Source organism: Atractosteus spatula, chromosome 4 (assembly GCF_055471065.1).
Source record: "Atractosteus spatula isolate fAtrSpa1 chromosome 4, fAtrSpa1.hap1, whole genome shotgun sequence".
In the NCBI taxonomy this organism is placed as follows: Eukaryota; Metazoa; Chordata; class Actinopteri; order Semionotiformes; family Lepisosteidae; genus Atractosteus; species Atractosteus spatula.
The window spans coordinates 72,985,029-73,010,692 of record NC_142709.1 but is presented as its reverse complement, the minus strand read 5'-3'; the positions used below and the strand labels follow the sequence as shown (position 1 = coordinate 73,010,692).

Below are 25,664 nucleotides of genomic sequence, written 5' to 3'. Positions count from 1 at the left end.
CCTCCATAAACCTTCCCCATGGCAGATTAGTGAGTGGCTCAAGGCGTAAGTGTGTTATCTGAGGGAAATGAACACCTGAAGTTGCAGTTGCAAAGCTAGTTTGATATAAAGGCAGTTTCACGCTGTGAATCTTAATTCAGCCATGCCAAGCCCTTGCCAGTCTCCCAAGCTGACAGAGTCTCAGGGTGTTAAACAGAAACCCTTTCATCATTCTGGAGAAATAAGTGTATAAGTGAGAAGTAAGTGAGAGTTTATTGCTTTCCATTTTAGCTGAATTTTATCAAGAAAAGCACCAATCTCAGACCTATTGCTAATAGAGTTAGAAGGTGCATGTAAACCAAGGCTATGGACGCAGTCACTGTTTTACCGGTTTGGCAGTATTGCGGCGTGGCAGGGTGTGTGATTCACTGGCCAGAGACAATCAATAGCTATCTGTTGCTAATAGCAACAATCACTATGTTGTGCACTGGTCACTAATGCACCTTAACATAAGGCCGGTTATAGAAGGCAAAAAGTTCATTCAAATGACTACAAGAAAGTTTTGTTTTAATCTGGTCTTTTAAATACCAAGATCTTAAAGTCACTGTATCTAACTATTTAAATCTTAAAACAAATAAAATCATTGTCTAATAATTACATCTAATTACTGTGTATACTATATACTGTAGATGTTTTTCTTAATTTTAAACATCACAGTATGTTAAATATTCACTTCACATTCACGATCCTAAGCCCCTAGTGGTACTGGAGACGTGTCGGATATTAAATTGAGGAAGGGAGACAATAACTTCAGCCCCAACACCATTCCCCCAGACAGACAGAGAAAGGTGTTAACTATCCAGTCACAAGGGTGCAGTGTCACAGAGATCAGTGCAATTACAAGATTTTGAGTGGCAATGGACTACAGTAGTTCCTATGCCGATGTTAGTGGGTTTACAATAAATCAAATTCCAATAATATTAACTACAGTATTGTATGTTTTCTTTTTTCTGTTTCAGCTAAATGAGACAAATAGAAAGTCAAATCAGTCAGGATCTAGGAGTTTAATAAGCAAGTGTATGGGTATAAAACATTTTGCATAACAAGGCCGTCAAAGACAAAGACCTTAAGTTTAGATTGGATGTCACAGTAAGTGTCAGAGCTGTTGAGTTTTTAAAATTTCTCTGAGAGGAGGGTTGAACAGAAGTAGTAAGCACATTCTTATGTGATAACACAAATTGGTCAGCTTGTTAGAACAAGGTAAATTTCTGCTCAATGAAATAAGTTACAATAGGGTCAGGCAGTCAGTTTTCAAATTCTTCAACCAAAATTAGCTGTTTAAGTTTGTCAAAATCGGCTACTTTGAAAGCAGTACAACACTTCTCAAAATGAACCCCTTTTTCTTGTGCAAACTCAACAAAGGTTTGATTTACAGATTTTTTATAATATCAAAACCTTTGACAGTAGCCTCAGGGACTAATTCATAGTATAATCAAAATAAAACACCTGCTAGGCAAACCATGATCTCACATGCACGTGTGAAATCCAGTAGGGTTAATACCTTCTATTTTAAAAGATTTCAGATTTGTTTTAAAATTTGTATCTATTGTAACTGTTAATATAATGTCTAATATAACTGTGATTGTACTGTTTATTGCCTCCTGAAATTTGTAGAACACAGTGGGTGGCATTCAGGAATGTAATTTCATTAATACATCTGTTCTGTCTTAAATTGTGAGTTTGTAAAACAATAAAATGATTTAACTTAACAGGAGAGTGCTACATATATAGTATATTAAAAAAAACATAATAAATGAATACAACATTGTTAAAGTTGTGCATTACAACATCAACAACAACAGTAATAATAATAATAGTAATAATAATAATAATAATAATAATAATAATAATATAGTCTGTGATCTCCTGTCTTGGCCTGAGGAAAAGACAGTGCACATTATCCAATGTTTTATGTATGTAAATGTCCAATAATACTGAAGGTATAAAGTATATTGCGTAAAATATACTATACTGTATACAGTATAAATATGCAATATTTATACTGTAGGTATGTACTGTAAGTGTCTGTAAATGGCGTGATGATTGTATATGCTTTTGGCAACACATTCATTTTCAAACAGATAACTGCTCATGTCTGTAGCCATAGAGTGCAATCAGCCCATCGGAGGTCTTGTGTAGATTACAAGCTTAGTATAAAAAGCTTAGCAGGCCTGTTTGACTTTCAGTAGCCGTTGAAAACATGAAAAAGAAACAATAACAAAAGTAGTTATAGTAGTTTAAAAAATATCAGTTATTACACATTGGTAGTTTGAAATATCTGAGTGCTCTTTGCAGCAGAACAGTTACTGGCAGCAGAAATGCTACTTCTACAACACATTGTGCAACGAACCATGGTCCAATTCCATCTGTGTTGTGATAGGGTATGGTCTCTTTCCTTCACAGTGTGTGTACTGTAGTTTTAAAACATACACACAATGCATACAATGAACTTAATTATGATTGGTACAGTATACTGTATGTACAGTTAATACAGTATGATACTGCATGGTTTTAAAGCCACTATGGTACAGTATACTGTATGTGAAATACATTTTTCATAATCAAAATCTGAAGTACTGTACAATTGTTTCCTAATTACTTCATTGCTGAAATTAGAATTGAGACAAAATTATTTCAATGAGGATGTAAATCTGAAAAAAACACATCGTCTTCACAGCAAGCTATAATAAAAAAACTATTTTGTATACTGTATATATCTGTCTGAGTAATTTTATTTTATAAAATAGCCCTACTTTCTTTTTTAATTCTAATTTAATATTTAACATACTGTAGCATACAGTATAAAAGTAATAAAACAGTCAAAACAGTATACAAATTACATTCCATAATTGTGAAAGGTTTGTCCCTATGAGGCTGAGCATTGACAGGGTTTTCAGGTGACAGCCCAAACACAGTATTTTCACATGCCACATTAAGTATTTGCGCTACCTGGTGGTTTTACATAGTAGTGCAGTCCTTCAACAGTATATTTAAAATAAGTGCATTGTAATGTGGTACAGTATGTATATCTTAAAAAATAAAGTTAAACAATAAAAACGTGTTGTGTCTTACAGTAACATAGATGTTTGCTTAGTGCTGCTTAAATTACAGAACAGTTAGAATATTTATTTAATCTGGTGTTAAAAAGTAAATTGAGCTAAGAGGATTTGCAGCATTTTTGGCTCCTTGAACTTATCCGGCCTTGTGCTCCTAGCTTGCTTGGTTAGGCTCCAGCTACCCCACGACCCTGTATTGAATAAAACGGTTAGAAAATGGTTGGTTGGAGGGATAGATGGATGGATTGAGCATTCTATTGTCTTTTTTTCAGTTTCTAAATGCAGACATGTAAAGTACTGTAAATACTTTTTTAATGAATATCACATACAGTAAATGCTTTTCTATGAAAATTGCAGGCCACTGTATAACATCAGCATGATTACACTGCTTAGCCTAGGGACTGGTGTACACAATAGCCTGGCATATCATGAGCCTACTGCAGAAGAAAGGACACAGGTTTATGCCTGTTTCTTCACAGTCATTACACAGCAATGTGAGATCAATAGACTTTCTGAAAAGGAAAACTTGGGCAGGTGACTCCAGGGACTGGAACTTCAGAATGTACAGTAGCTACACATGTTGAATTTGACATCTACTGTGTGCTTCCAAAAGCCAAGGGACACTGAAATCTGCAGTCTCTAGACTGGCTAAGAACATTGGGTAGGAAATACTATTATGATCATGGCTCCTTTACCACATATTTTGTTCATCTAAGAAAAGGTTTGTGGATCTGAGCGATACGTCAACACCAGAAAGAAATCAAATAGGCACAGAACAGCACATTGAACTACTGATGGTGTTAAAAAAAGTCAAAATTCAGAACCTCTTCAGTATCTAGAAAACTGCTCCTTACCACTGCTGCCTCAAGTTTCTTCCTGTGTTGCTTGTAGGGCTCCAGCCCCTGCCTGTACACTGTCTGGTTTTTCACTCATCATTTTCAATACTTCTTCATATTGGAGAAAATACCTTTCTTGGCCTATTTGATTTTAATGTCTCAGTCTTTTAAGATGTGATATATATATTCTATTACAACCTTACTGCAGCAAATGTAATTTTCAAAGGTCACCTTCCACAGAACAAAATATCTTCCATACAATCTTATTTATGTATCTTCTTCATTATGGATAGCAGAGCATTCAGATCACATGAATTTTCTGTTTCTTAAAGGTTTCGTATAATATTTTTTTTATTCTAGACAAGCTCTCGGGTATCACTGGCATATTTATTTCACACATCAAAATAATGTAATATGTCTGAAACTGTTAATTTCAGAGCTTTAGAAGTTGTACAAATCTGTAATTATGGAGGAAGCAATAATTTACAGTCGGCATGGTAAATTGTATCCCGGTGGTTTACAGAGTATGCAGAGAGCCTTTTGTCATATACTTTACAGCACAACACTGTAATCATCTGGACTACTGTACAGATATCACACATTGTGCCTTTTGTCAGGAAAAAACCCGCCACAGAAATAAAATATTTTTGTCTTTTTTTTAACAAGAAGGAAGATGTTTTCCCACAGGTCCAGTGGTTTGAAACAAAACAAAAAAAATTTTCACCTAGTAGAGGCCCAGACTCCCAGTTAGCGATGACCTGTCCCGAGCACTTCCAGGTGTCACTGCTCCACTGCGCAGTTCTGCTGCCGCCTGTTTCTCATGGTCCACCTTAGTCGGAAGAAAGCAAGCCAAGAAACTGCTAGGAGATGGATATCAATAAATCACCTGTTACCATGACAAAGCAACTCACAGTTTACGTCAGGAGTCATATAATTGCACTTTCTACATAGATGGTCAGTCAGCTGTTAAAAGAGTGATGAAGTATTCTAGATAAAATGTACTTGATTTTATTCACCTGATTGCTAACTTTCCGGAGGTGTTTACTTCTATTAGTCGACATTAGTCGACATGTTTTCGACATTCCTCCAGCTCCTTAGAAGCAGCTTCTGCAGAGGCCGGGGCTTGTGTGTGGCTCGGCGAGTGGAAGTCCGGCCTGTCTGGCTGATGGGTGATGCTGGCCTGCGCCGTGAGGGAGCAGAGGGGAGAGCGTGGGAGACTGGCAGCAGCTGACCTGGCCTGCCTCCAGGCTCTGCCGCCCATCTCCTCCTGGCTGAGGAGTTATCACAGCCCAGATATATAAGCACTGCTTCGGTATCTTGTTATCATAGCAAACAAAGAAATTAAATATTGATTTTTCTCATGGGCCAAGTTAGTGTTGCTGTGTGGGTTTTTTTTGCCTCTCATTTTTTTTTATCTTTGCTTTAGACTTTTGTTGTTTGCTACTGAGAGCAAAGCATCGTTGGAAAATTAAAGCAGACAAATAGAAAATGTTGTAATTAGATTTCAAGGTACTGTAGGAGAAATGTTGCTTATGTTGTTAATTTGTGCAAGGATATTTATGTTGAAAGAAAAAGGAAAGTGGTTTTGAAACTAATTGACAAATGGTTGAGGGAACTGCATTTTTCTTTAAAAATAATGTTAAAGCAGTAGAATTTCAAGCATATTCAGAAAGTTGGTTGCAAATGTTTGAAAGCTAAGAGCAGCCTGCAGTTCTGTGAAAGACTGGGGACAGACTCAACATTATCAGTAGGTGTGCTACTGCTCTAGCATAAATTCAAGCTGCAGGGCTGAGGTGTGGAAGAGCTGATTGATGGTTATGAGGATTAACATGCTTTATTACATAAGAGTGAGGGGCACAGTGTTGCAGTGGTTTCCTGCTTCCAAGTGCTGGGTCCCTGGGTTCAAATCCGGACCTTGGATGTTATCTGCATGGGTTTCCTCCAGGTGCCCCGGTTTCCACCCGCAGTGCCTTGTTGGTGCATTAATTGGCTTCTTAGAAAATTTGCCATGGTGTGAGTGTCTGTGTCTTTCTATCTTTAAATGGACTGGTGCCCCATTCTCTGTGTACCCTGCCCCCCACCTGTTGTTTGGCAGGATAGGCCCTGCCTCCCCCACGACCCGCAGTTAGAAAATGGATGAATGGATGCTACATAAGAACATAAGAATGGTTACAATGAGGGGAGGCTGTTCAGCCCTTCCGGCCTGTGTGGTAGTTAGTAACTAATTGATCCAAGGATCTCAATCAGCTGTTTATTGATGGGGGGCACTCTATCAGCTTTAGCAGCATGTCTATGTATTTTGATTCATACTCTCAGGAGGCAAAGATGTGCCTCCTGTCCTGTGTTTTTTAATCTCACGTCCAGGTGCTTCCACTTTCCACACAAACCTGTGGGCTGGGTCCACCAGTCGACCCACTCTGGGGCTCTCGCTGCTCAAGAGAGCTGGACATAAAGGCCGTAGAGAGGACGTACTTTAAGACATAAAGGTTGTAGGGACTGAGGGTTGCTAAGCTGTAATCATCAGCAGTATGGCGTTTGAGCTGTTCCCCAGCCTTTGTTTTTGGTCAGTACTTTGTAAATGCTTCTATTCTGGACCCTGAAATGGACTCCTTTCTGATCCCACATGGGTTTGATTTTGTCACTGATTTTGAACTGTTTTTTTCCCTAAACTTTATTATCTAGATTTCCAGCTACAGAAGTACGTGAAACTTCGTGTTGATTATGAAAAGAAAGATCGCGTCTTTGTGATAAGAAAATCCGATGTCTGAAAACTTGGAAGCATGTTAATTTGCCATGTGGTCTAGGTGCTAATTGCACAGTGGTCTATGCTAGCTCCCTGTGAAGAAACCCTAGCAGGGCGCAGTAAATAAACCAACTGCGTCAGACATATCACGCATTGATGACATCTGTCAGCATGAATATTCCATATTGCACAGCTCAATTATTCAGAAAGGAGACGCTAGGAAAATACTTCTGTATTATGCACAAGGCTGAACTTTTGAAGTAACTGCAAAAGAACAACATGCACAGCAACAAAATCTGTTTTTCCAGCTCAACCAGTCTCTGTTGACCTGCAAGTGAACTGTGAAAAGAGCGGATCGGTGAGGAAAAATAATGGATTTGAATTCCCCTAGCTGACTTTTGTCTGGCCACTGTCCAGAGAGCCAACCCTTAAGATAAACTAACCTGACTGCACACAGTTGGGCAGTGTAACTGAGAGTGATGGAGCCCAAACCGAAGAAAATTATTCAAAACAAGTTTTGTTTCTGAATCTGCTTCAACTAGAAACTCAAAACATACTTCTTCTAAACCATATCTGTTATATGTAGCCACCATTACCCTTTCTTCTAAGAGATATAGTGCAATAACTCCTGCCTTGTGCCTGTTGCTTGCTGGCACAGACTTCCCAAGATCCTATATTCACTCAAGTACAGTAGTTTGAAAAATGTTGATAGTGCGTTAACATGCTGAAACAAAGACAGCCTTGAAGGAGTATTATAAAATCACTGGGATTAGAAATTTCTTGCAAGAGCAGAAAGAATTTAATGTCAATTCAAACATTCTGTTAAAGATTTAATGTCTGCAGATCATCAATCTGAAGGAATATACCAGTTCCAGTTTTCAAGGACAAATGTGTCCAAGTGCAGTAATATAGTAAAAAGGAAATACAGTATTGTGATTTATGGATTGCACAAGATATTATTATACTGAACTGCATTATGATGGTATTGCACATTGAAACAGTTTAAAAATATATTAATTAATGTTCATGTTAAACCATTAACCAACAGTTAACACTACTCTTTGTGGAATTCACATTCACAACAAGCATCACAGTCATCACAGACCAGTCAAAGGGGCACGGGGGAAAAAAGGAAGATTCCTCTAATAAGGCAATCAGCAGAAGTGTAATGAAGGGTTTTCAGGATACGTTGCTACTGTAGGTAGTAAAGAATTTACAGGACAAGCCGAAAGAGCATGTGTTGAATGTGCATAATGACCTAATTAGTTTGCGTCCCAAAACTGTCACGTCCTAGAACAAAAGGTTTCATCGCATTACAGAAAGACCAGAGGAGAGCAGCCACGTTCATTCTAGAGCTGGTGAAAATGAGTTATGATGGCAGACTGGAAAACTAAGGCTAACAGGGACTTTTAAAAGAACATCTGGAAATTCATAAAATGACAAAATAAATTTGACTTCCGCTAGTTTTCCAGATTTAAGTTGGTCAAGGGGAATACAAGGCAGAGCATGGTACAGTAGCATGTTTGTGCTACAATATGCAAATCTCTCTGGGTGACAGTCTGGACCTCGCAAACAATCCTGCTGCACGTACAGTACTGTACAGGTGTTAACGCTTCTTCACGGCTAGGACTTGCCAAATACGCTTAAGTGCAAAGTGGTCTCTGTGGGCAAGCAGCTGAGAAGAGGCATCAAAAGCAACAGGGCTGAGCAGACAGTGATCACTCGGGGGTGATCAAACCTGGAGAAGAATGTTCTTTACAGGCGAGTCCGACTTTGAGCTTAGTCAGTAATGAACTTCAGTCTTTTTGATGTTGGGCTGGATAGTGGGTCATTAGTCAGTGCACATTAGTGACAGCAAAGCATGGTGGAGAGTTATCACATGAGCAGGGTACTGGGGTTCTGCTTGAAATAAGAGGCACTACGACCACCAGCAGCCGCAGGCAGAGTTTTGTCGTCTGTGTCATTCCCTCAGGAATGTGTCTCATGGGGCAGGGATTCAGCTCTCTCAATGGCAGCCCCGAGGTACAGCCAGTCCTGATGTCAACATCATCGAGGCCATGTGTGATGAATTACTGGGATCCTTGGATGCTGAAATCGTTGAACAGGAAATCAAGATTCTCAGCTCTGTATGAAGCAAAGGGCACACTTGTCCAATATCCGCGTTCTGATCAATGTATTTATTTGTCTTGCATGAATTGTGCCTACAGTATGTGTATTCATATTTGCTTAATTTGCATTACATTCCCACTTTGTTTTCTGTTCCCATTCACTATTGAATCCTACAGACGCTTCCCATTTAAGTTTTAGTTCTTCAGAATTATCACTATGAGCTTCCCAGATGTTAGCATTTGTATTACAGTGAATAGGATTTCATTTTAAATTACTATGCCCTTTAGAAAGCTGTAGTAGAAAGGCAGATGAATAGCAGTCATATACTGTATGTAATGCATAGTCAGAACAGGTTAGATAAGCAATAAACACAGCAATGGCATTCCATTGGTATTTCATATGTTCAGAGAGAACTGAAATGGCACTTAAACATGTGTTCAGTTGAACTGGATGCATGATAAATAAACATTCAGTTTAATTCTGCTACTGACCGTGTAGACAGCTCCCCTTAAAACAGGAAGATGAGGTTTTAATTCAAGTGTAGGTATACATTAGACTGTCCTGACTCTATAATGCATAGACACCTAAAAGACAACAATGTCGAGTTTTGCTTCTTCAAATCTCCTCCTGCTTCACAGCTCTTGAGACTTGGGTTCAATTCCAGGCTTGGGGAGGGGGGAGTCTGCATGTTCTTCCCAGTGGCAGGGAGTGGCTTTGTTTGTAAGGTGTCCATCATCACAATGCCATGCCCTGCCATGCCCCCTGCAGCTGCTGAGTCAGACTCCAGATCTCTGCAGCCCTCGCTAACTGCAAACACGTGGATGGTTTAATAACAACCCAGTGAGAACTAACCTTGATGAGTCTGATTTTGTAAGAGTGATTCTACTGGGCACGTGAAGAGCTGTAGGAATATAGGATGCAAATTACTTGTGGTTCCTGGAGAACAAACCATGTTTTTTCTTGGTGTGCCAAGGTTTTGAAGATTAGTGCAGAGAAGGTGAGGTATATCAGCTTTACTTACAGTACATCAAAGCACCGGAATCTTCATCAGGGGTGACTTGTTTATATTGTAGGCTACAGTTCTGAGACTGCAGGCTACGTGCAGAACACAACAGAGAAGTGTTTGGAATATTCGAATAAACAATCTGTTGAAATTTAACAAATGACTAATTCAATTAAGGATATTGATAATAAACCATGGCCAGCAGGCAGAATCCAGGATTAAAAAGCTTTCAAAGCCACCAGGGCTTCAGACAAGAAAAACAAAAACAAAAAATTAAAATACATTAAGTGTGTCACAGTGTCCTGTGGGTATTGTTTCTGTTAGGACAAAGCATCGCAGAGAATTCTTAATACTTTGATCTTTTTTCTAATGAAAAGGACACCAGGGGAGTCTGTGTGCTGTGCTGCACGATTTCTAACACATTATTGCTAGAAAAATTTTAAACCCTGGGGTGGACACTGAAGTCCATTGGATAAAGAAAATCATCTCAGATACATTCACCAAAGAATCAAAACTTTTAAATATGTAAATTTTAAATTAAAACTCCATTAGAATTGTTCTTTTTTGTCATTTACATTCCTATAATTTAAATTCCAGCTCATAACTTCTTTCTTGTTTTTATTTTAGTGATCCTCAAGTAGTCAATTAGTGTATACATATCTTAAATACATTCTGTCTGATTACAGCTGGCTAAGCAGAATAACTGAGACTCCTAGTAAGTAATTTGATACCATGTACATTAAATTAAAAAAAAAATCAGAGATTCAGGTTCTTGTGCTATAGCACTGATGAAGCTAAGAAGTTAATCTGTGCAGTATTGTTTTATCTCATACTGATGAAAAAAATAAGTGAATGTTCTTAAATTTACATAACTAGCGTGGAATTATACCGCCAGGTGTTGACTTACATTAAAAAAAACTTTCAACATGTAAAACCATTTACTGTAGCTCCAATGAATGGCCTCAAATTCCACTATTTCAACTATTTTCAAACTGTTTGAAAAACAAAGACTCGTCTGAACTACCCAGTGTGACCCTCACATTTACCCTGAAAGATGAATCCTAAATGATACAGATTAAAGTTTGTGTAATAAGCAAACACGTAGCCTGAAACACTTTCGTTTCTATTTCAGTGGCCAACCTTCAACTGCACAAGGCATGGAGAGTGCTCTGGCTCATACGTCAGCTCTGCGCAGACCCAGGGCGACGTGGACTTCTTTGCCAACCATCTTGGGATCCCAGCAGTAGAATTTGCGTATCAAGAAACCAAAGCAGGAGAGGTAATGAGCTGACTAAACGGTTAGGCAGGATAAAAAAAAAAGTTTTCATTTAAGATTTTTGCCTTTTCATTATTGTATCCCTTCTTTGAGTAAATTTAAGATCATTTTAAGATCATTTATTGGTATGCATGTGTAGTGATGTGAGGGTTTTAATTTACAATACCAATTAGAAATTACAATTGAGAGAGCTCTTTGATGACTGTGTGATAGAGTCGGATCTGATGGGGAGCTGCCTGAGTACCGGCACAGCTCTTCTTAATCCCTTGCGGTGTGCCGGTGTGTAGTCGTCTGCAGAGGTTTCTGTTCTCTGGTATAGGAGGGAATCCTTTCTTAGTTCGGAGTAATTTTGTCGCCGGTGAGGGGAAAACATTCGGTCCAAAACTGAACGCCGTCTGCAGGCGTGTGGGGATCTTAAAGCACAGCCCTGATTAGCATCCGGTGTTGACGGACGCGCCGCGGAGTGGGAGGTCTGGTCCACTGTCACAACTGTAAGGAGTCTCAAACGTGGATTTTAAATATACAATATACTGTATATACTTATTGGTACAACACCAAAACATGCATCACTAAACAACAAATGTAATAGAATATATTTGTGAAAAGATCTGCTCTGAAATGAAAAGATCTTCACTCAGGGATGGCAGCTGGAGTTAACATGTGCAGATGCAGCCCTCTTGAATGCGCGAGATGTCCGTAGGCGTGCTGTGGTGGGCAGAGGTGGCATGCTGCACCACTTTTCCCCAGTCGGTAACTGCAGGACAGCACCACTCTGTAACAGGTGGAACAGTGAAGACTTACATTTCCCAACCGCTGTGCTGCAGCAAACTGATAATGAATAATATTCTAAACGTTTTAAGCTAATAATTCCTAAAATGTATCATTAAAATCCAAATCCCTTAATGAATACCTCAAAAGGATATTTAGAATGTTGGCTTTTCTTAATCACATCATGAAAGGGGGAAGTTAAATTGATTTTTAATTTATTTTTGAGTTCTGAGAAAGTGATGTGTAGTGATTTAATCAATTTTTAACAAGGTGTCCTGTGAGTGGAAAAAGGTTGGAATTTTTTACTTAAGAGTACACTGTAGCTAAATGTGGTAAACAGACAAATACTATGGCAAATCAAAATTAAATGTTTGTTACATCACTTATGTTTGAACCTTGCAAGTGCAATGTACTTAAAACAAGAGCGTCAAAACTTTCCAAAAATAACAATAACATGTGACTGAAAATTCAATGCAGGAAATGTCTGTGAAGAAGGTGGTTACAGTATGTACAGTACCTTATTTTTTATTTTCAGGTACCACTACAAGCTGTATAAATATACTTATTTCCATAAATTCATATCATTTATAATATTTATATATAAAACATTTTTATATTTTAGTTATTTTTATTTTCACTTACCTTGATTTCCAAAAAAAAATTCCCTTAAGTTACACGATTTCCATACTAAATGGATTTAAAGAAGGAGGCTTTATTTTTTTTATTATGCTCCAGTTGACATCAATTTCCCTGAAGCTAAATAATGGCAGAAAATTTTACTGGTGGGCAGCAAATGTCAGCTGGAAAAGCTGAAGATCTTCACAGTAAAGGTGAAGCATTGCTGAGGACAGCTGTGCTAGAAGTTAGCGTCTGCTGTTTTGGTCTGGCCGCAAGTGAGACGATAGGAAACAAGGTTCGTCCGGGCTATACTGTAGTACAGCTGTTTTATTTTGTTAACCGGGTGAAAATAACACTGGGTTTGTGAACGTCCAGAAAGAATATCTTAGGCAGAATTCTGTACTGACTCACTCTCTTGGCCAGACATCTTGAAATAAAGTTTTAAGTTCTGACTGCTGGCAGTCACGCGCATGAATGGAAAAGTCAGATTGCCAGTTCAGATGGAGGGATGTGAGGAGCCAGTGAGTTAACCCATGAACATGAGTTTTATTCTGGTGTAACATCACAGCTACTGATTGGTTGAGGATGTCATCAGTTATAGTCCTAGTACCCACCCTGCAGGCAAACACTTTTCCACACAGGCAAAACACTGAATTTAACAAAAACAAAACAGAAAAGGTACTCTCTTCCACCGAGACAGCATCCTCATTTCTGGTGGCTCAGTAATTGACTAACAGTATGTAGACTAGAAAGGGGCACATACTGTACTGTAGCTGCTTCCTGGTCCAGTCATTGCAGGCAGGGGCCACTTTGTGACTGGCAGCTCTGGTCAGCCATCGTGGAGAGGGCAAAGGCACCCATAAACTGAACAAGGCTTCATGGGAAGTACAGTACTGTCTCTGGAATATTTTGAGCCTCATGGTATTACAGTAGGTGTTAACAGTATTTCTACACGGTTATATAACAATGTCCTAAAGTTAATAATCTGAGATAGAGCATATTCAGCATCTCACATGGTTATGGGGGGATGTCATCCCTCATGCCCACATCAGACACATCTGTCTGTTTTGTGCATTTTATGTCATCTCACCCCAGTCATGTTAAAGAATTTCACTCCCAGTTCTGCTCCTATGCTGTTAGGTAATATATTATGTTCTCCAGATTCAAAGAATTCTTAGCTTGGCGTGTCTCCTGTGAATGCTCTCAGGTGCGATGCGTTTTGGATAATACCGTTGCCATAGAATATTTTGCCGCTATGAGCAAAAACAAGATAATTAAAAGGCAAGTAGATTGCTATGTAACTTGAGCACAAAGGCATAGCTTCAACTGGAAAATAGCAGAGCATGAATGGAAAGAGATGTACACAGATGTTCTCTGATCAGGAGCGGAGTATTTCTGTCAGGATTGTAGTCCAGTGTGCATTTTATTTCGTATTCAGCAGCTGCTCCTTATTCTCTGGTGCTGTATAAACCAGAGGCAATAGAAGAAGGGGGGGAGGTAGTTTAAAAAGTACAACAGTTTAGTTTTTCAAACTATAGTTTTAAAAAATGTGATGTAGAATTTTACATCATAAATGTCGTTTTATGATTTCTGCTGCAAAATATAATTTGTGTAGCTTTTGGTGTATTTCTTCAAGACACTGGATTTTTTTTAATTTACTCCATGAAAAACAAAACAAATTACAAAAGTTCTGACAAACACAGTAATAAATCACATCTTAAGTATAATATAACTAATATAACAGTACTGAGTAAATTTCTTACCTAGTATGCTATCATATTTCATAATAGATTCATAATGTATAATTAAGTATAATGCATTTTAATTTACTCACTGTTAGTTTCCTATATACATGTTCTATATCCATGTTCTTGTAAGTGTGTTTTATTTATACTCTCATTATAAAATGTATTGGAAGCCTCTTAACAACATAAGAAAGGTTACAGTATAAATGGTGCCATTCATCCCACCTCTCCTGTTTGGTTAAAAGTAGCTAATTAACCCAAGCTGTTTATCCAGCTGTTTCTTGAAAGAAGTTAGGCTATCAGCTTCAATAACATGTCTTTTTTTATCCATACTCTAATAGCCCTTAGGGTAAAGAAGTGACTCCCCTTCTCATCGTTTCCAGCTGTGTCCTCTGGCTCGTGTGTCATAGCTCATTTCGATGGATTGACTTTCTCAGTGCTTTGGAGGATTTCGAATACTTGCATCAGGTCCCCTTGTAATCTTCTCTGTTCAAGTCTAAAAAGGTTCAGTTCCTCCAGCCTGTTAGTGCAGAGCTTCCTTTAGCCCTGGAGTTTCTCTTCTCTGGACTGATTCCAGATCAGCCATTTCTTTTCTATAACCTGGTAACCAAAACTGTACACAGGAGTTTGTGTAAGGCTTTGCTAGTACATTATAGAATTTTAATAAACATCCATTGATTTAAATCCTACTCTTTAAACTATACATCTTAATATCTTGTTAGTCCTTTTTATTGCTTCCCACATTGTCTAGAAGATATAAATGATGTGTCAACATAAACACCTAATTCTTTTTCCTAAGTAGTCTTGCCTAGCTCAGTGTTTCTCATTTTCTATCTACTGTATAGTTTCTTTTTACTTCCTGCATGCAGAACTCTGCACTTGTCGACCTTAAACATCATTCACGATGTGAGCAAGGCCCAGCTTTGAACTGTATCTCAAATCTTTTTGGAATTTCAGTAGTCTGCTTATACAGTGTGAGCCAGTCCTCCTGGATTGACATTATCTGCAAAATAATTTTCTGACTATATACAGTACAGCAGTAAGTTAAATAATTGTAATTCTTAAAGCAACAGCTGTTGTACCTCCATGCTCATGCTCGTGTTCGAATGAAGCTGTAGTATTGCAGTCTCTTCGGTCGCTGTGACCTCTGTCACCTTCTGTTGAATGTTTTACGTCCGGTTGTGTTTGATTCATTTGCTCCGTCTGTTACTTCTCCCCACTGCAGCGCGTTTCCATGATGCAGTCTGCCTTTCCAGCATGCTTCTTTAACTATGACAAACCCCTGCCGTTCAGGTTGGAGGATTATAAGAGACTGAAAAAAAATCCAGTGGGGTGAAACAGGATGGACAAATATTCCTGGCATGATGGCTGAAAGGAACAAAATAATTTGTTGTGTGCTAGCTCCAGCTGTGCACAGTTTGGGGAAAGAACTGTTACTGTTTTTCTGGAATTTCACTACAGCGTTTTTCAAATTTCTATCTAATATGTTGGATCATCTGCTGTACATTCAAAGGCATTAACACATTAGTCCACATCACTGAAGGCTACTTGATTATCTGTCAACTCGTAACCACACAATATGTCCATACTGCATGTAAAACATTTCTGATGTCTTTCTTACTACTTCAGTTGTAGTAGAAAAATATTGATTACATTCACGTCAGCCATGTTTTATTGTGTGTGTAGAGCATAAAGCAAAAAAAAATACATTTGGAGTTTGGGCAACGTCGCCTAAATGTGTTACTCGCTTTATGTACGTTAGCACGCTGAAGAGTGTTAGCATCCTAAACCATGGGGGGAACACGATTGGTGCTCATGGTGTTAAGCTATACTGGTCTGACACTGTAGACACTGTAGACCGTGCAGAATATTTCACATTCAATCGACATATCCTCAGAGGTCAGGACTGTGAAACTCACATCCTCTGTTCCAGAGTCCTGTGGGGTGTGCTGGCTCTTGGTTAGCAACTGACGAATAGCTGGAAAAAAAAGTGGGTGATCAGACTTTTGAGTCAATGAAGTAATTCGGATGTGGGGGGGAAGGAAACTGTGGCACTTGAGAACAGTAGCTGCCCCTCTGTGGAATGGAGGTGGTTGGCAGAAGCAGAAGCAGTAAAACACACGAAGAGCTGTAGTGCAGGAGGGGGCTGGTGAGAGCTGACAAACTCTGGGACTCCCTGGCTGAGAGGATCTCGAACAGATAACACACTTCCACTCAGACTCAATCAGATAAGGACATTCAGTTGGTTGGCAGTTTACAAAATATAATAATAAAGGAAAAGTCTGCCGGAGGAGTTTGTTTTCGGCGCTTCCTCATCACGGACAGCTTACTGGTTAAAAAGGTTTAACAATGGTGAGGACCTGAGGCCTCTGCTGGCTCACAGTGCCTACTGATGTGGAGATAAAGAGGAGCACTATCAGGGCACTTTGACCAGACAACACAATTTAATTATGTGAAAGGGAAAGAAAGAAGTCTTCGTGACAGGTAGGAGCATCCCGGGAAATCTGCAGCAGTCAGGATCCTACCAGCTGGAAATGATGAAATAAAGACTCCCTTTAGCAAGGTCACAGCCGCTCGCTCAAATGAGGAGAAACAGGAGCAGGCAGGGTAGATAAAAGCCATAAGCGGCCCGCGAACAAGATGGAGGTGAATGCGTGGGCCGCCGTGAGTGACTCAATGTGCACGCCTCGACACGTGCACCCCCGTGTCCCCAGGGGCATCAGGGGCAGGTCAGATGCCAAGAGACAGAAGCCACCCACTTCAGACAGATCCATCGCTACGCCAACAAAAAGGGGGACCCCCTATGAAAGAGAAAGTACTGTTAGGGGGGACCCGCCAGAAAGTGTGGGGTCATGCCCGCCTGCAGGGGATGGGAGGGTATGAAGTCAGTAATTTTGCATCGCTCAGAAAAAGATCTGTTGTGGAGACAATATTGCCATGAGCATATCTTTGTCAGGAATCTTTCTTTACTTTAAAGGCACGTTGAATAAAATGGCTTTGCTGTCTGAGTTTCTTACATTTGTATGTGATAGATAAATACTAATGATTTGTATGCATTGCTTAGTCAAAAACACATTAGTTTGAGATAGAAATCAAATCTTTATTGCTCCTAATACTATTAAAAAGTCTATGCATCATATCTTCTTTGTGCACTCTCAATGATTCTGTTATGATATGCGATCTACTTCAGAATGAAAAAAATATCAAAGGGAATTTTTTAAACAAGTCCATAATGTTGCTTAATTCCAAAAAAATGATAGATTTTAATGGAAACAAATTGCTTTTCAGTTTTCTCCATTTGTTATTTTAATTTAGTGCCGAGTGAAATCGCATCTTTGATTCACAAGGTGATTATCCTTTTTAGAAATTTCCCCAAAAACTTATCTCAACAAGGGAAATGAAAAATAAATTTGTATTCGTCTGCAGATTTATTTTCTCACCTTCAAAATGTTCAAAAAGTTTGAAAATTCGCTACACGGCACAGCAGGACAACCCCATCATGTTTTTTTTCTTTGAGAAAAAAACCTTTTCACCGACACTCAGAAGCGCCAGTATAAAATATGAGATATCAGAATTGTGCTAACAATATTTAGCATGGTGTTAAGTCCCGAGGTTGGCAGTGATGTGTGAAGAACAGCTGTAGGATTTGTCCAAGTCAAAGCCTGAGTATTTAAAATGGCATGCTGGCTGTGAGACTCCACGTTCCCAGGGTTTCTGTGCAGAGTTTCATTTTCAGTGAATCGGCAGAGTGTTGTGAAGCCTGCGGCCACCTGCTGTGATTTTAGTTTAACATCAGCTTTGTTTTGTAAGAACCAACTCTGTTGTGTGTCTACTGTGGCTGTGTCTGCAGCTCCTGGCAGGCTAAATGCATGCTAACTGGAGAGACGTACAGTAACAAGGTACATGTACCTTTTTAAATCATTTTCAGGCTCCATAATTTATGTTTTGCACAGGAAACCAGCGTGGTCCCTATTTTAATCCTTATGAGTCCTGTACAGCATCTAAAGGCCTTTGCAAAACCTGACTTCCACTGTATAATAATCTCTCTTTACTTCCAAAGCTTTTAAAGTTTCCATTCTTACAGTGCAGTTTAAGAAGTTTAAAATTTTGGCAGGCCCTGGATTATCCCACTAGAAGCCCAGTAAAAAAATGACCAATCATAGTCGAGTACGTAATGTTTCTGTAGTGCAGGAAAAAAGATCAGGATAAGAGATCTCAAAACAGAGGCATGCCCAATCAAGTCATTGTAGAAATGCACAATATGCGTAATAATGTAATAATTTGTATTTCCGAAACGTTGTGTTTTCTTTCTTCTCTCTTCAGCATGGAATAAACCTACAGTATTACTTTTTTCCTTTGCAGCCTACGCATGCTGACACAGCTACCCTCCTGAACTACATGTATAGCATACTGTATGTACAGTACCTTGCCTTCCACTTTTATCTAAACTCTTAACTCTGTGATAGATGGGCGATGCATTTTTGAAAGTGCCAACACAAGGTAACATTTGAGTCGAGTATGGTTATTCTGTGCTTTAAAAATATAAGCAGTCTATGTAATGTATAATTTAATATTGCAGTTTTTAAATTAACAGCTAAGCTTATTTCAGTCTTAATAGAGAGACCTGATCTCAACACCCTATATTGAACATGCATGTCAGAGACGTGTAATAAATCAAAACATAGCTTTTGAACACGCGTATGACTTTGTTCTGACTTTGGTGTTGCCTTTTCTGAATGATAGTGCTGATGTGTTTCTGTGCAAATTCAGAGGTTGACAGTTTTCTTAAGCATGATCAGGCTTCTGGCTAGGGGAGATATACTTGTGCATGCAAAAATAATCTAATTAGCACTATGGAGTTGTTACAGCTGGATCAGTGAGATACAAAGGCCCCTGATGTGTGATGATCAGATGGTTTTGTCCACTGGTTCAGTTTATTGAATTGACAGCTCAGTCACTCTTGTTCTATCTATCCGTATTCCACCATCTGGCTTTTGCAGATGTGAGTGACCTCAATTCGAAGATGCCTTCAAATCCATGTAAATGTGCTTTGTGCATGCGTGTGTTGTTGATTAGTGTTTATTTGCCCATTATACTGGGTGTGTAAAGGTGCCTAACATTGAATTAGACATTGCCAGTAAGAAAATGTTTATATTGCATAATTGACAAATATGTATAATACCGAACAGTGATGCTGATTTTAGGTCAAACATTATATTGTATGAAAAAAACAATTTACTTTATATAATCTTTGTTTAGACAAAATAAGACACTTGAAAGATTTTACATTCTTTATGAGCTGCAAATTACATTCAAAAAGGTATAAATAAAATTCATGCTGGGGAAACCACCTGGCTGGTGATGTTTAATGTTGACAAGTCAGGGGGTTGCATGCAGGTAGCAAAAACATAAACATGAATACAAGATGGGAAGTGCAGAGCTTGAAGGGGATACTTACTAAAAAAGATTTAGGTGTTTATGTTGACACATCATTTACATTTTTTAAACAATGTGGAGAAGCAATTAAAGAGGCAAACAAAATGTTACCTAAGGATATATCAAAAAGAAATATTATAAAAGTGTAGAATTTAAATAGGACAAGTCAGTGGGCCCAACTGCTACCTGTTAGCTATGCTTGAACGATTAAATTAATTGCTGATGTATGTTCACTGAATAATGAATTGTGTTTGCTTATTTATTATTAATAGTAAAAGCCATTTGAGTGGAATTAATCCTTGTCCTGGGATGAGTGTAAACTGTTTTGTCAGATGCTTGTTTTGCTCCCCAGTGAATGTCAGATGGAGACAGAATGTGAAGGTTCTGCTGAATATGCTGTAAACAGTGTGTCTTAAAAAACCACATGGGGTTCTGCCTTTGTGAGTGAAACCTGAAAAATCGACATTGAACATTGCCACGGTTTAGAACAGTGATCACTAACCATTCCTGTTTTTCAGAAGCAGAGGCCTATACAGGTTACACAGTTAACACAATAAGTCTTGTTCAGGAAGATTTCAAACTCTTTGCTCGCATCTTTTCTATCCCCCCTTCCTTCCTCCAGCTGCACCCTTGTAGCTGCCCCCCTGGCTCATTCCTTGTATTGTAGGAGCTGTGACAGTGCTGACATTTCCTTAGCCAGGCGAGTTAATGCAAAGTATGAAGTACTTTATCCCTTTATATTCATCAGCTTATTTCATTGTTATGAGAATTTAACTAAATTACTGAATACATGGGAGGGGGTATTCAAAATTATGCATCTCGTGGGAAAGAAAAGGGCATTTCTTATGGTAGGATTTGCAAGTATTGGCATGGTCTTGTAAGAAGAGAAGGTAGCTTCTCTGCTCTTTAAAGCAGTTAGCTCTCGTAGTAGGATGGCCAATGCCAATGGACAACGTACAGGAAGAAGGGATAATTAGATAAGAATGATGGAACAGCTCACTCACAGCTTTGGCTTACATCATGCCAAAACAGTAACCAAGTTGTACAGAATTTCAACTGATTGACCTAAGTGGAAAACATATCAAGAAAGTTGGCGGTAGGAAAGTGATGTGTGACTTTTTTGTGGTTGCTTGCCTGTTTTGGGGCTGATCTATCTGTAAGAAAACTTTTATAAGACAGAAACATTCGCTTTTATTCCATACAGTACGTGCTTGTACAGTATGAAAGTAATATCAAATATTTCTAACAACAGTATATAAAGTTCAGGGAATGTAAAACCTAATTGGGTTTAAATCACTTGTATAATTTCCTTTGGACAAGACAAAGGTCTGTGTCTTCATATGCAATTTTTTACTCCAATGTCTATATCATATTTGTGCTATATTTTTAGTTACTATGCAATAAATAATTTGGAAAATATTTGAAGATATTTGAAAAAAGTGAAACTTTTTTGCAGTGGGTAAGTGGACAGCAAAAAATACTGTAAAGTTTTTATTGTGTTTTTGTGAGGTCATGAAAGAAGCACTGCTAGAGGGAATACTCATGAATAGACAAACATCACATAAAGTATCAATTCCGAGTGAGTCACCTGGCTGTTACGGTCTAAGACATAAGAGTTTGCAGATTGCAGATAGCTGAATCAATTAATTAACACCAAGGGGCCTATAGACCCAGTCACATCAGGGCTGAATTGAAAAGATGTGAAGCAATTCATCTACAGATTGAAAGGCTAATGTGTAATCGAAGAGCAATCCGAAGCAGTCTATTGTTTGAAAAACAACTAGTCAATGAATTTCTAATTTACTGAGGGCTGTGTTTAATACACCATAAAGAAAGAAGATGGACTAACAATGATCGGGCGTAAGTAGACCAGAAGCAGTGTTGGTCCACACAACCAGAAAAACTTGTTTCATATAGGACTTCGTTTTTGTACCATTATGGGATAATTCTGAGTGTGTGTGTGTGTGTCTGTTTGTGTGCCCATGTGTGGCTATCAATGTGAAAATGGCTGTACAAAGACATCAAACGTCATCATCCCCTGACAAACGGATAATGTGGAGATGCATCCACAGTAGAAATTACTTTTATAATAAGAAACAAAGTGCATCATCTTTTTAAATCCACAAATCCCCAATAGATTTTGTTTGGGTTGTATTTTCTCCACATGTGGAGTCGCATTTGAGTAGAAACAACAGGTAGAATGAGAGATACAGTAACAGAAATTAATATTGGTACTAAATATTAATCTAATCCAAGATTACTTGGAAAAGTACTTTTCAGCTTCTCATACCAGACCTTTGAAAGCTAGAACAATAGAGAACAGACCATCCGATGAAGAAGTACTGTATTGATCAAGTGAGGACTGCAGACCATTAGGAATACTGACTCAAGGCAAAGTCGTTTTTATGTGCTACGTCTCTCGTCCAAATTTATGTTTTTTTGTGTCATAAATCCCTCATCTGAACATGACCTCTGCTTAATTCTATGATTCTGGACAGCACAAAATTGTATTGTTTTAGCAGAATTATTGTGTTGTTTAGCAGAATTATTGTGTTGTTTAGCAGAATTTCAAAACATCTTTCAGATTTCATGTGGCTACGCATGTGAGAATCTTAGCTGCTGTCTTATGTCTAACTAAAGTCCATTTGAAAGTTCCAAATTATGTTTCACTTGAGTTGTTTTTTTATGAGTAAACAAAACCAGTTTAGGTAAATATCATATCACACATTAAAAGTGCATTCCAGTTCAAATAGATATTTCTTATTTGCGTGTTTATAGCCCACTTTTGGAAATGAATCCTTTAAAAACTAGAAAAAGCAGCATTTTGGTCATTTGTCATATTTCCCCTAAGATTCCTTCCCACACACTATTCTTTGGTGTTTATTCGTGCTTTAACTGGGAGCTGTGTGTAGCACAGTGATTAGAGAAGAGAGGAGAGCTTGATAGCTTAGGCCTTTATGGTCGGGTGCCACTCTGAAGGGTCGAGGATACGATAAGATCACATAATTGAATCTTTAAACATTGAACAAAAACAACAGCTTCAGTTTTTCTTCATTGTGCCCCAGCATCCATACACATGACTGTGAGGACAGAGTGGAGAGAAGGGGGGGGGGGGGGGGTATAAATTGCTGTAACATCTGCTTCGTACTGGATGGCATAAAAACAGTGTTTCTTTCTTAGCCAGAAATTTCCTAATTTCAAAATCAGGTTGTACAGAACTGTTATGATTTGGATAGCGATCAGCTGGGTGCGCCTGTCCTGGTCTGCCCCCTGGGGAACGATGTACCCAGAGCTCCTCCTGCTGAGAAAAACCTGTATGGAAAAAAGCTTAGTTCCATTTCAGTGGGCTTTCCTTTCGAAGGAAACGTCTGCTTTCTTTCAGCCCCTCTTTTCTAGGACTCCTCCAGGATCTGGACTGCTGCTGTCATCACAGTTCTTTTCAAAGTGCGCATGCAGTCACGCTTTCACGCGGCTCCCAAACAATGCGGATGGCCTACAGTCCGTGCATCTGATCTGGCGATTCCGGGGGCAGCCTGTCTGAGCTAGAACTGCAAACGCTCCCCCATGCCTGCGAGACGATCCCCAGAAAGTCTGGACACTGGCAGCGCAGTCAAATAAATAACCGTGTGGTGACCAAGCAGCACCAGTCACACTGCCAAGGAACACAGGACATTCTCCCTGAATCTCTGTCAGTTTATGCCTGTGGCATTTAAATGACTGCCCTGGTACCTTTTTTTACTGGCTTGCTGGCATGTTGCTTTTTAATTTGCATCATTTACTTTGATGCTGAAACACCTACTCAAGTGAAGCCTGGATTCGACTTTCTGGATGAACGGATCAATTGGCCAGTGTTGAGTCTTAAGTGGTGGAGACCGAAGTAATCATTAACCAAGCTTCAGAGAGCTATAGCAGGTAATCAGCTGCTAATAGTGTTAGATTCTTTGGGGGGGAAAGGTGGGTTGGAGGTGGGTGTGAGGCAGATGCCTGAGGAATTTAAGCATCTTTTCAGACATCCAGAGATAGTAAAATATGAAAAAACAACTGCGCTTCATCACTTCCTTCTTTGGAAATTCTAAGCTGCACGTTTTACAGACAGAAACCCTTCCAATCCAGCTGAAGTGAGTGAGTGTCCGGTGGCAGGGCCAGCGGCACATTGCTTGCTGTTCCCGGTGTTGTAAATGCCCTGTATGAGTTGTAATGTAAAGAAAATACATTTATTATGCCCGAACAAATGCCTTCTGATTATGAGAGCCTGTTTTCACAGTGTGAAATATTGAAATTAGTTTTTAAGGTTGTTGTCATTGTGGAACGGGGTATGGAGATGACTGAATACTCAGATAAACATACCCCAATACCCTAATCCTAAAATTAATTCATACACAAATGCAGCTCTGATACAGTACCTAATATTAATGCCAGTAACTCATTAACTACTCACTTTTGATGATATGTAGAATAATTAATGCTATTCAAACTTTCAGACATTTATTTCCAGTTTAATGTTCAAATCACGTACTTCACGTATCACGTGTTTCAGGTACTTGGAAGAACTGAGTTTTTGACCTCAAGAATTATGAAAACAAGATAATATATGGGGCCTAAACAAATTACAAGTGCTTGTTTTGAATATCCTTATTATACTGATGTGGGACAACCATCACTCTTGATTTCCATAGACAAAATAATGTATTCCACTTCTGAAGTGAATGCAGATTGATTTAAGCCTAAGAAAGAGTAAATGATTGCAAGCAAGTTTCAGAGTCTCCCCAGATGGGAAAAGCAGCCTTTGATGAAACAAGCTTATCTTGTACTTGCTTATTCAGCGCAGCATTATAATTAATGTAGCAAATTCACAGCTTTCCTCTTTTGAATATCAAAAATGACTAAGGTATCCACTTACCTTCTGTACTAACTCTGCTGTTTAAGTAATCCAATGGAATTTAATCTATTTGCCGTAGAAATGAAATTGGTCTTGAGTTCTTTTCAATCATAAATTCTGTTTATGTATGTAAATATGTTTTTCAGATTTATTTATATTAAATATCTCTGCATTGGTTATGATTTTATAGCAGTCTGGACTATAGACTGCTATCAAGTCTCTTTTGTTTTTTCATGCTTGAAATACTGTTCTTGTTTAGTTTTATTGGACTCCACATTACTTGCTTCATTGATCAATGGCTTCAACAAATGTTTCTGAGCTTTAAATAACAGGTAATTTAGGGCGACCTGCAGTATAAGGACTGTATAAACGGATTGGGGTTCTCCTGGACCAACGATACAGCAGGAGCTTTTGTTCAACAACTGCTACTGTACATCTCCCTTGGTGATCAAGAATATTCATCTTCCTTGCCAACCTTACTTTTTGTGAATTAAAAACATAAATGAATAGACAAATAAATCATCATCTTTGGTTTAAATGCAATTATTCTGGGTAAATAAAATGCAATGCAATTATTTATTGTGGGTAAATAAAACCATGGCATGGCTGTTTAAAGCAGTAAGGTAGAACAGAATAAGCTTTCTATCACAACAATTCTTCTAATTCATCGCAAAGGTTAGAGGCACATTTCTGTCTCTCCTTGTGCTGAGTAGGCCAGATTTATCAGGAAAGACGGGTGACTCAGGAATGAGTAGTATCCCTTCAAGACAGCTGTGTGTCAATCCAATGGCATTTAAGTTACATTTATGGGAATAGCTTAATTGACATTCTACTATCATCTGTGGCTCCGCTGTTTGCACACACTTAGCTACCGTCAGCAAAAAAAAAGTAATCTAAAGACAATCAGCAGACACCTTTGAGCAGTCTGAAGCTCTGTGAATCTTTAAACCCTATTCAATAATTCTTTAAGGAAGGAATTCAATTGCAGGTGTAATTTTTTTCTTTTCTTTTTGTTCCATCACAGAAGCCAAGCTTTCTCTCTGAAGCCCTTTTCCCTGCCAGTTCCTCAGTAACAGAGACCTTGGATCCTTCCTTCTCCTTCCATGCAATGGTTGCAAAGGTGAGGCAAAATTAATCATTCTGACTTGCACCTTGT

The 25,664-nt window shown here is 38.7% G+C and overlaps 1 protein-coding gene across 1 annotated transcript in view; it reads left to right on the top strand.

Moving 5' to 3' along the window:
- The window catches only part of naaladl2 (N-acetylated alpha-linked acidic dipeptidase like 2), a 259,632-nt gene that overhangs the window by 187,542 nt on the left and 46,426 nt on the right, over positions 1-25,664 (top strand). The window contains exons 10-11 of the mRNA XM_088913972.1: positions 10,919-11,065; positions 25,533-25,628. Of these exons, the coding sequence (XP_088770098.1) occupies positions 10,919-11,065; positions 25,533-25,628 (243 nt within the window). The remainder of the gene's footprint in view (positions 1-10,918; positions 11,066-25,532; positions 25,629-25,664) is intronic.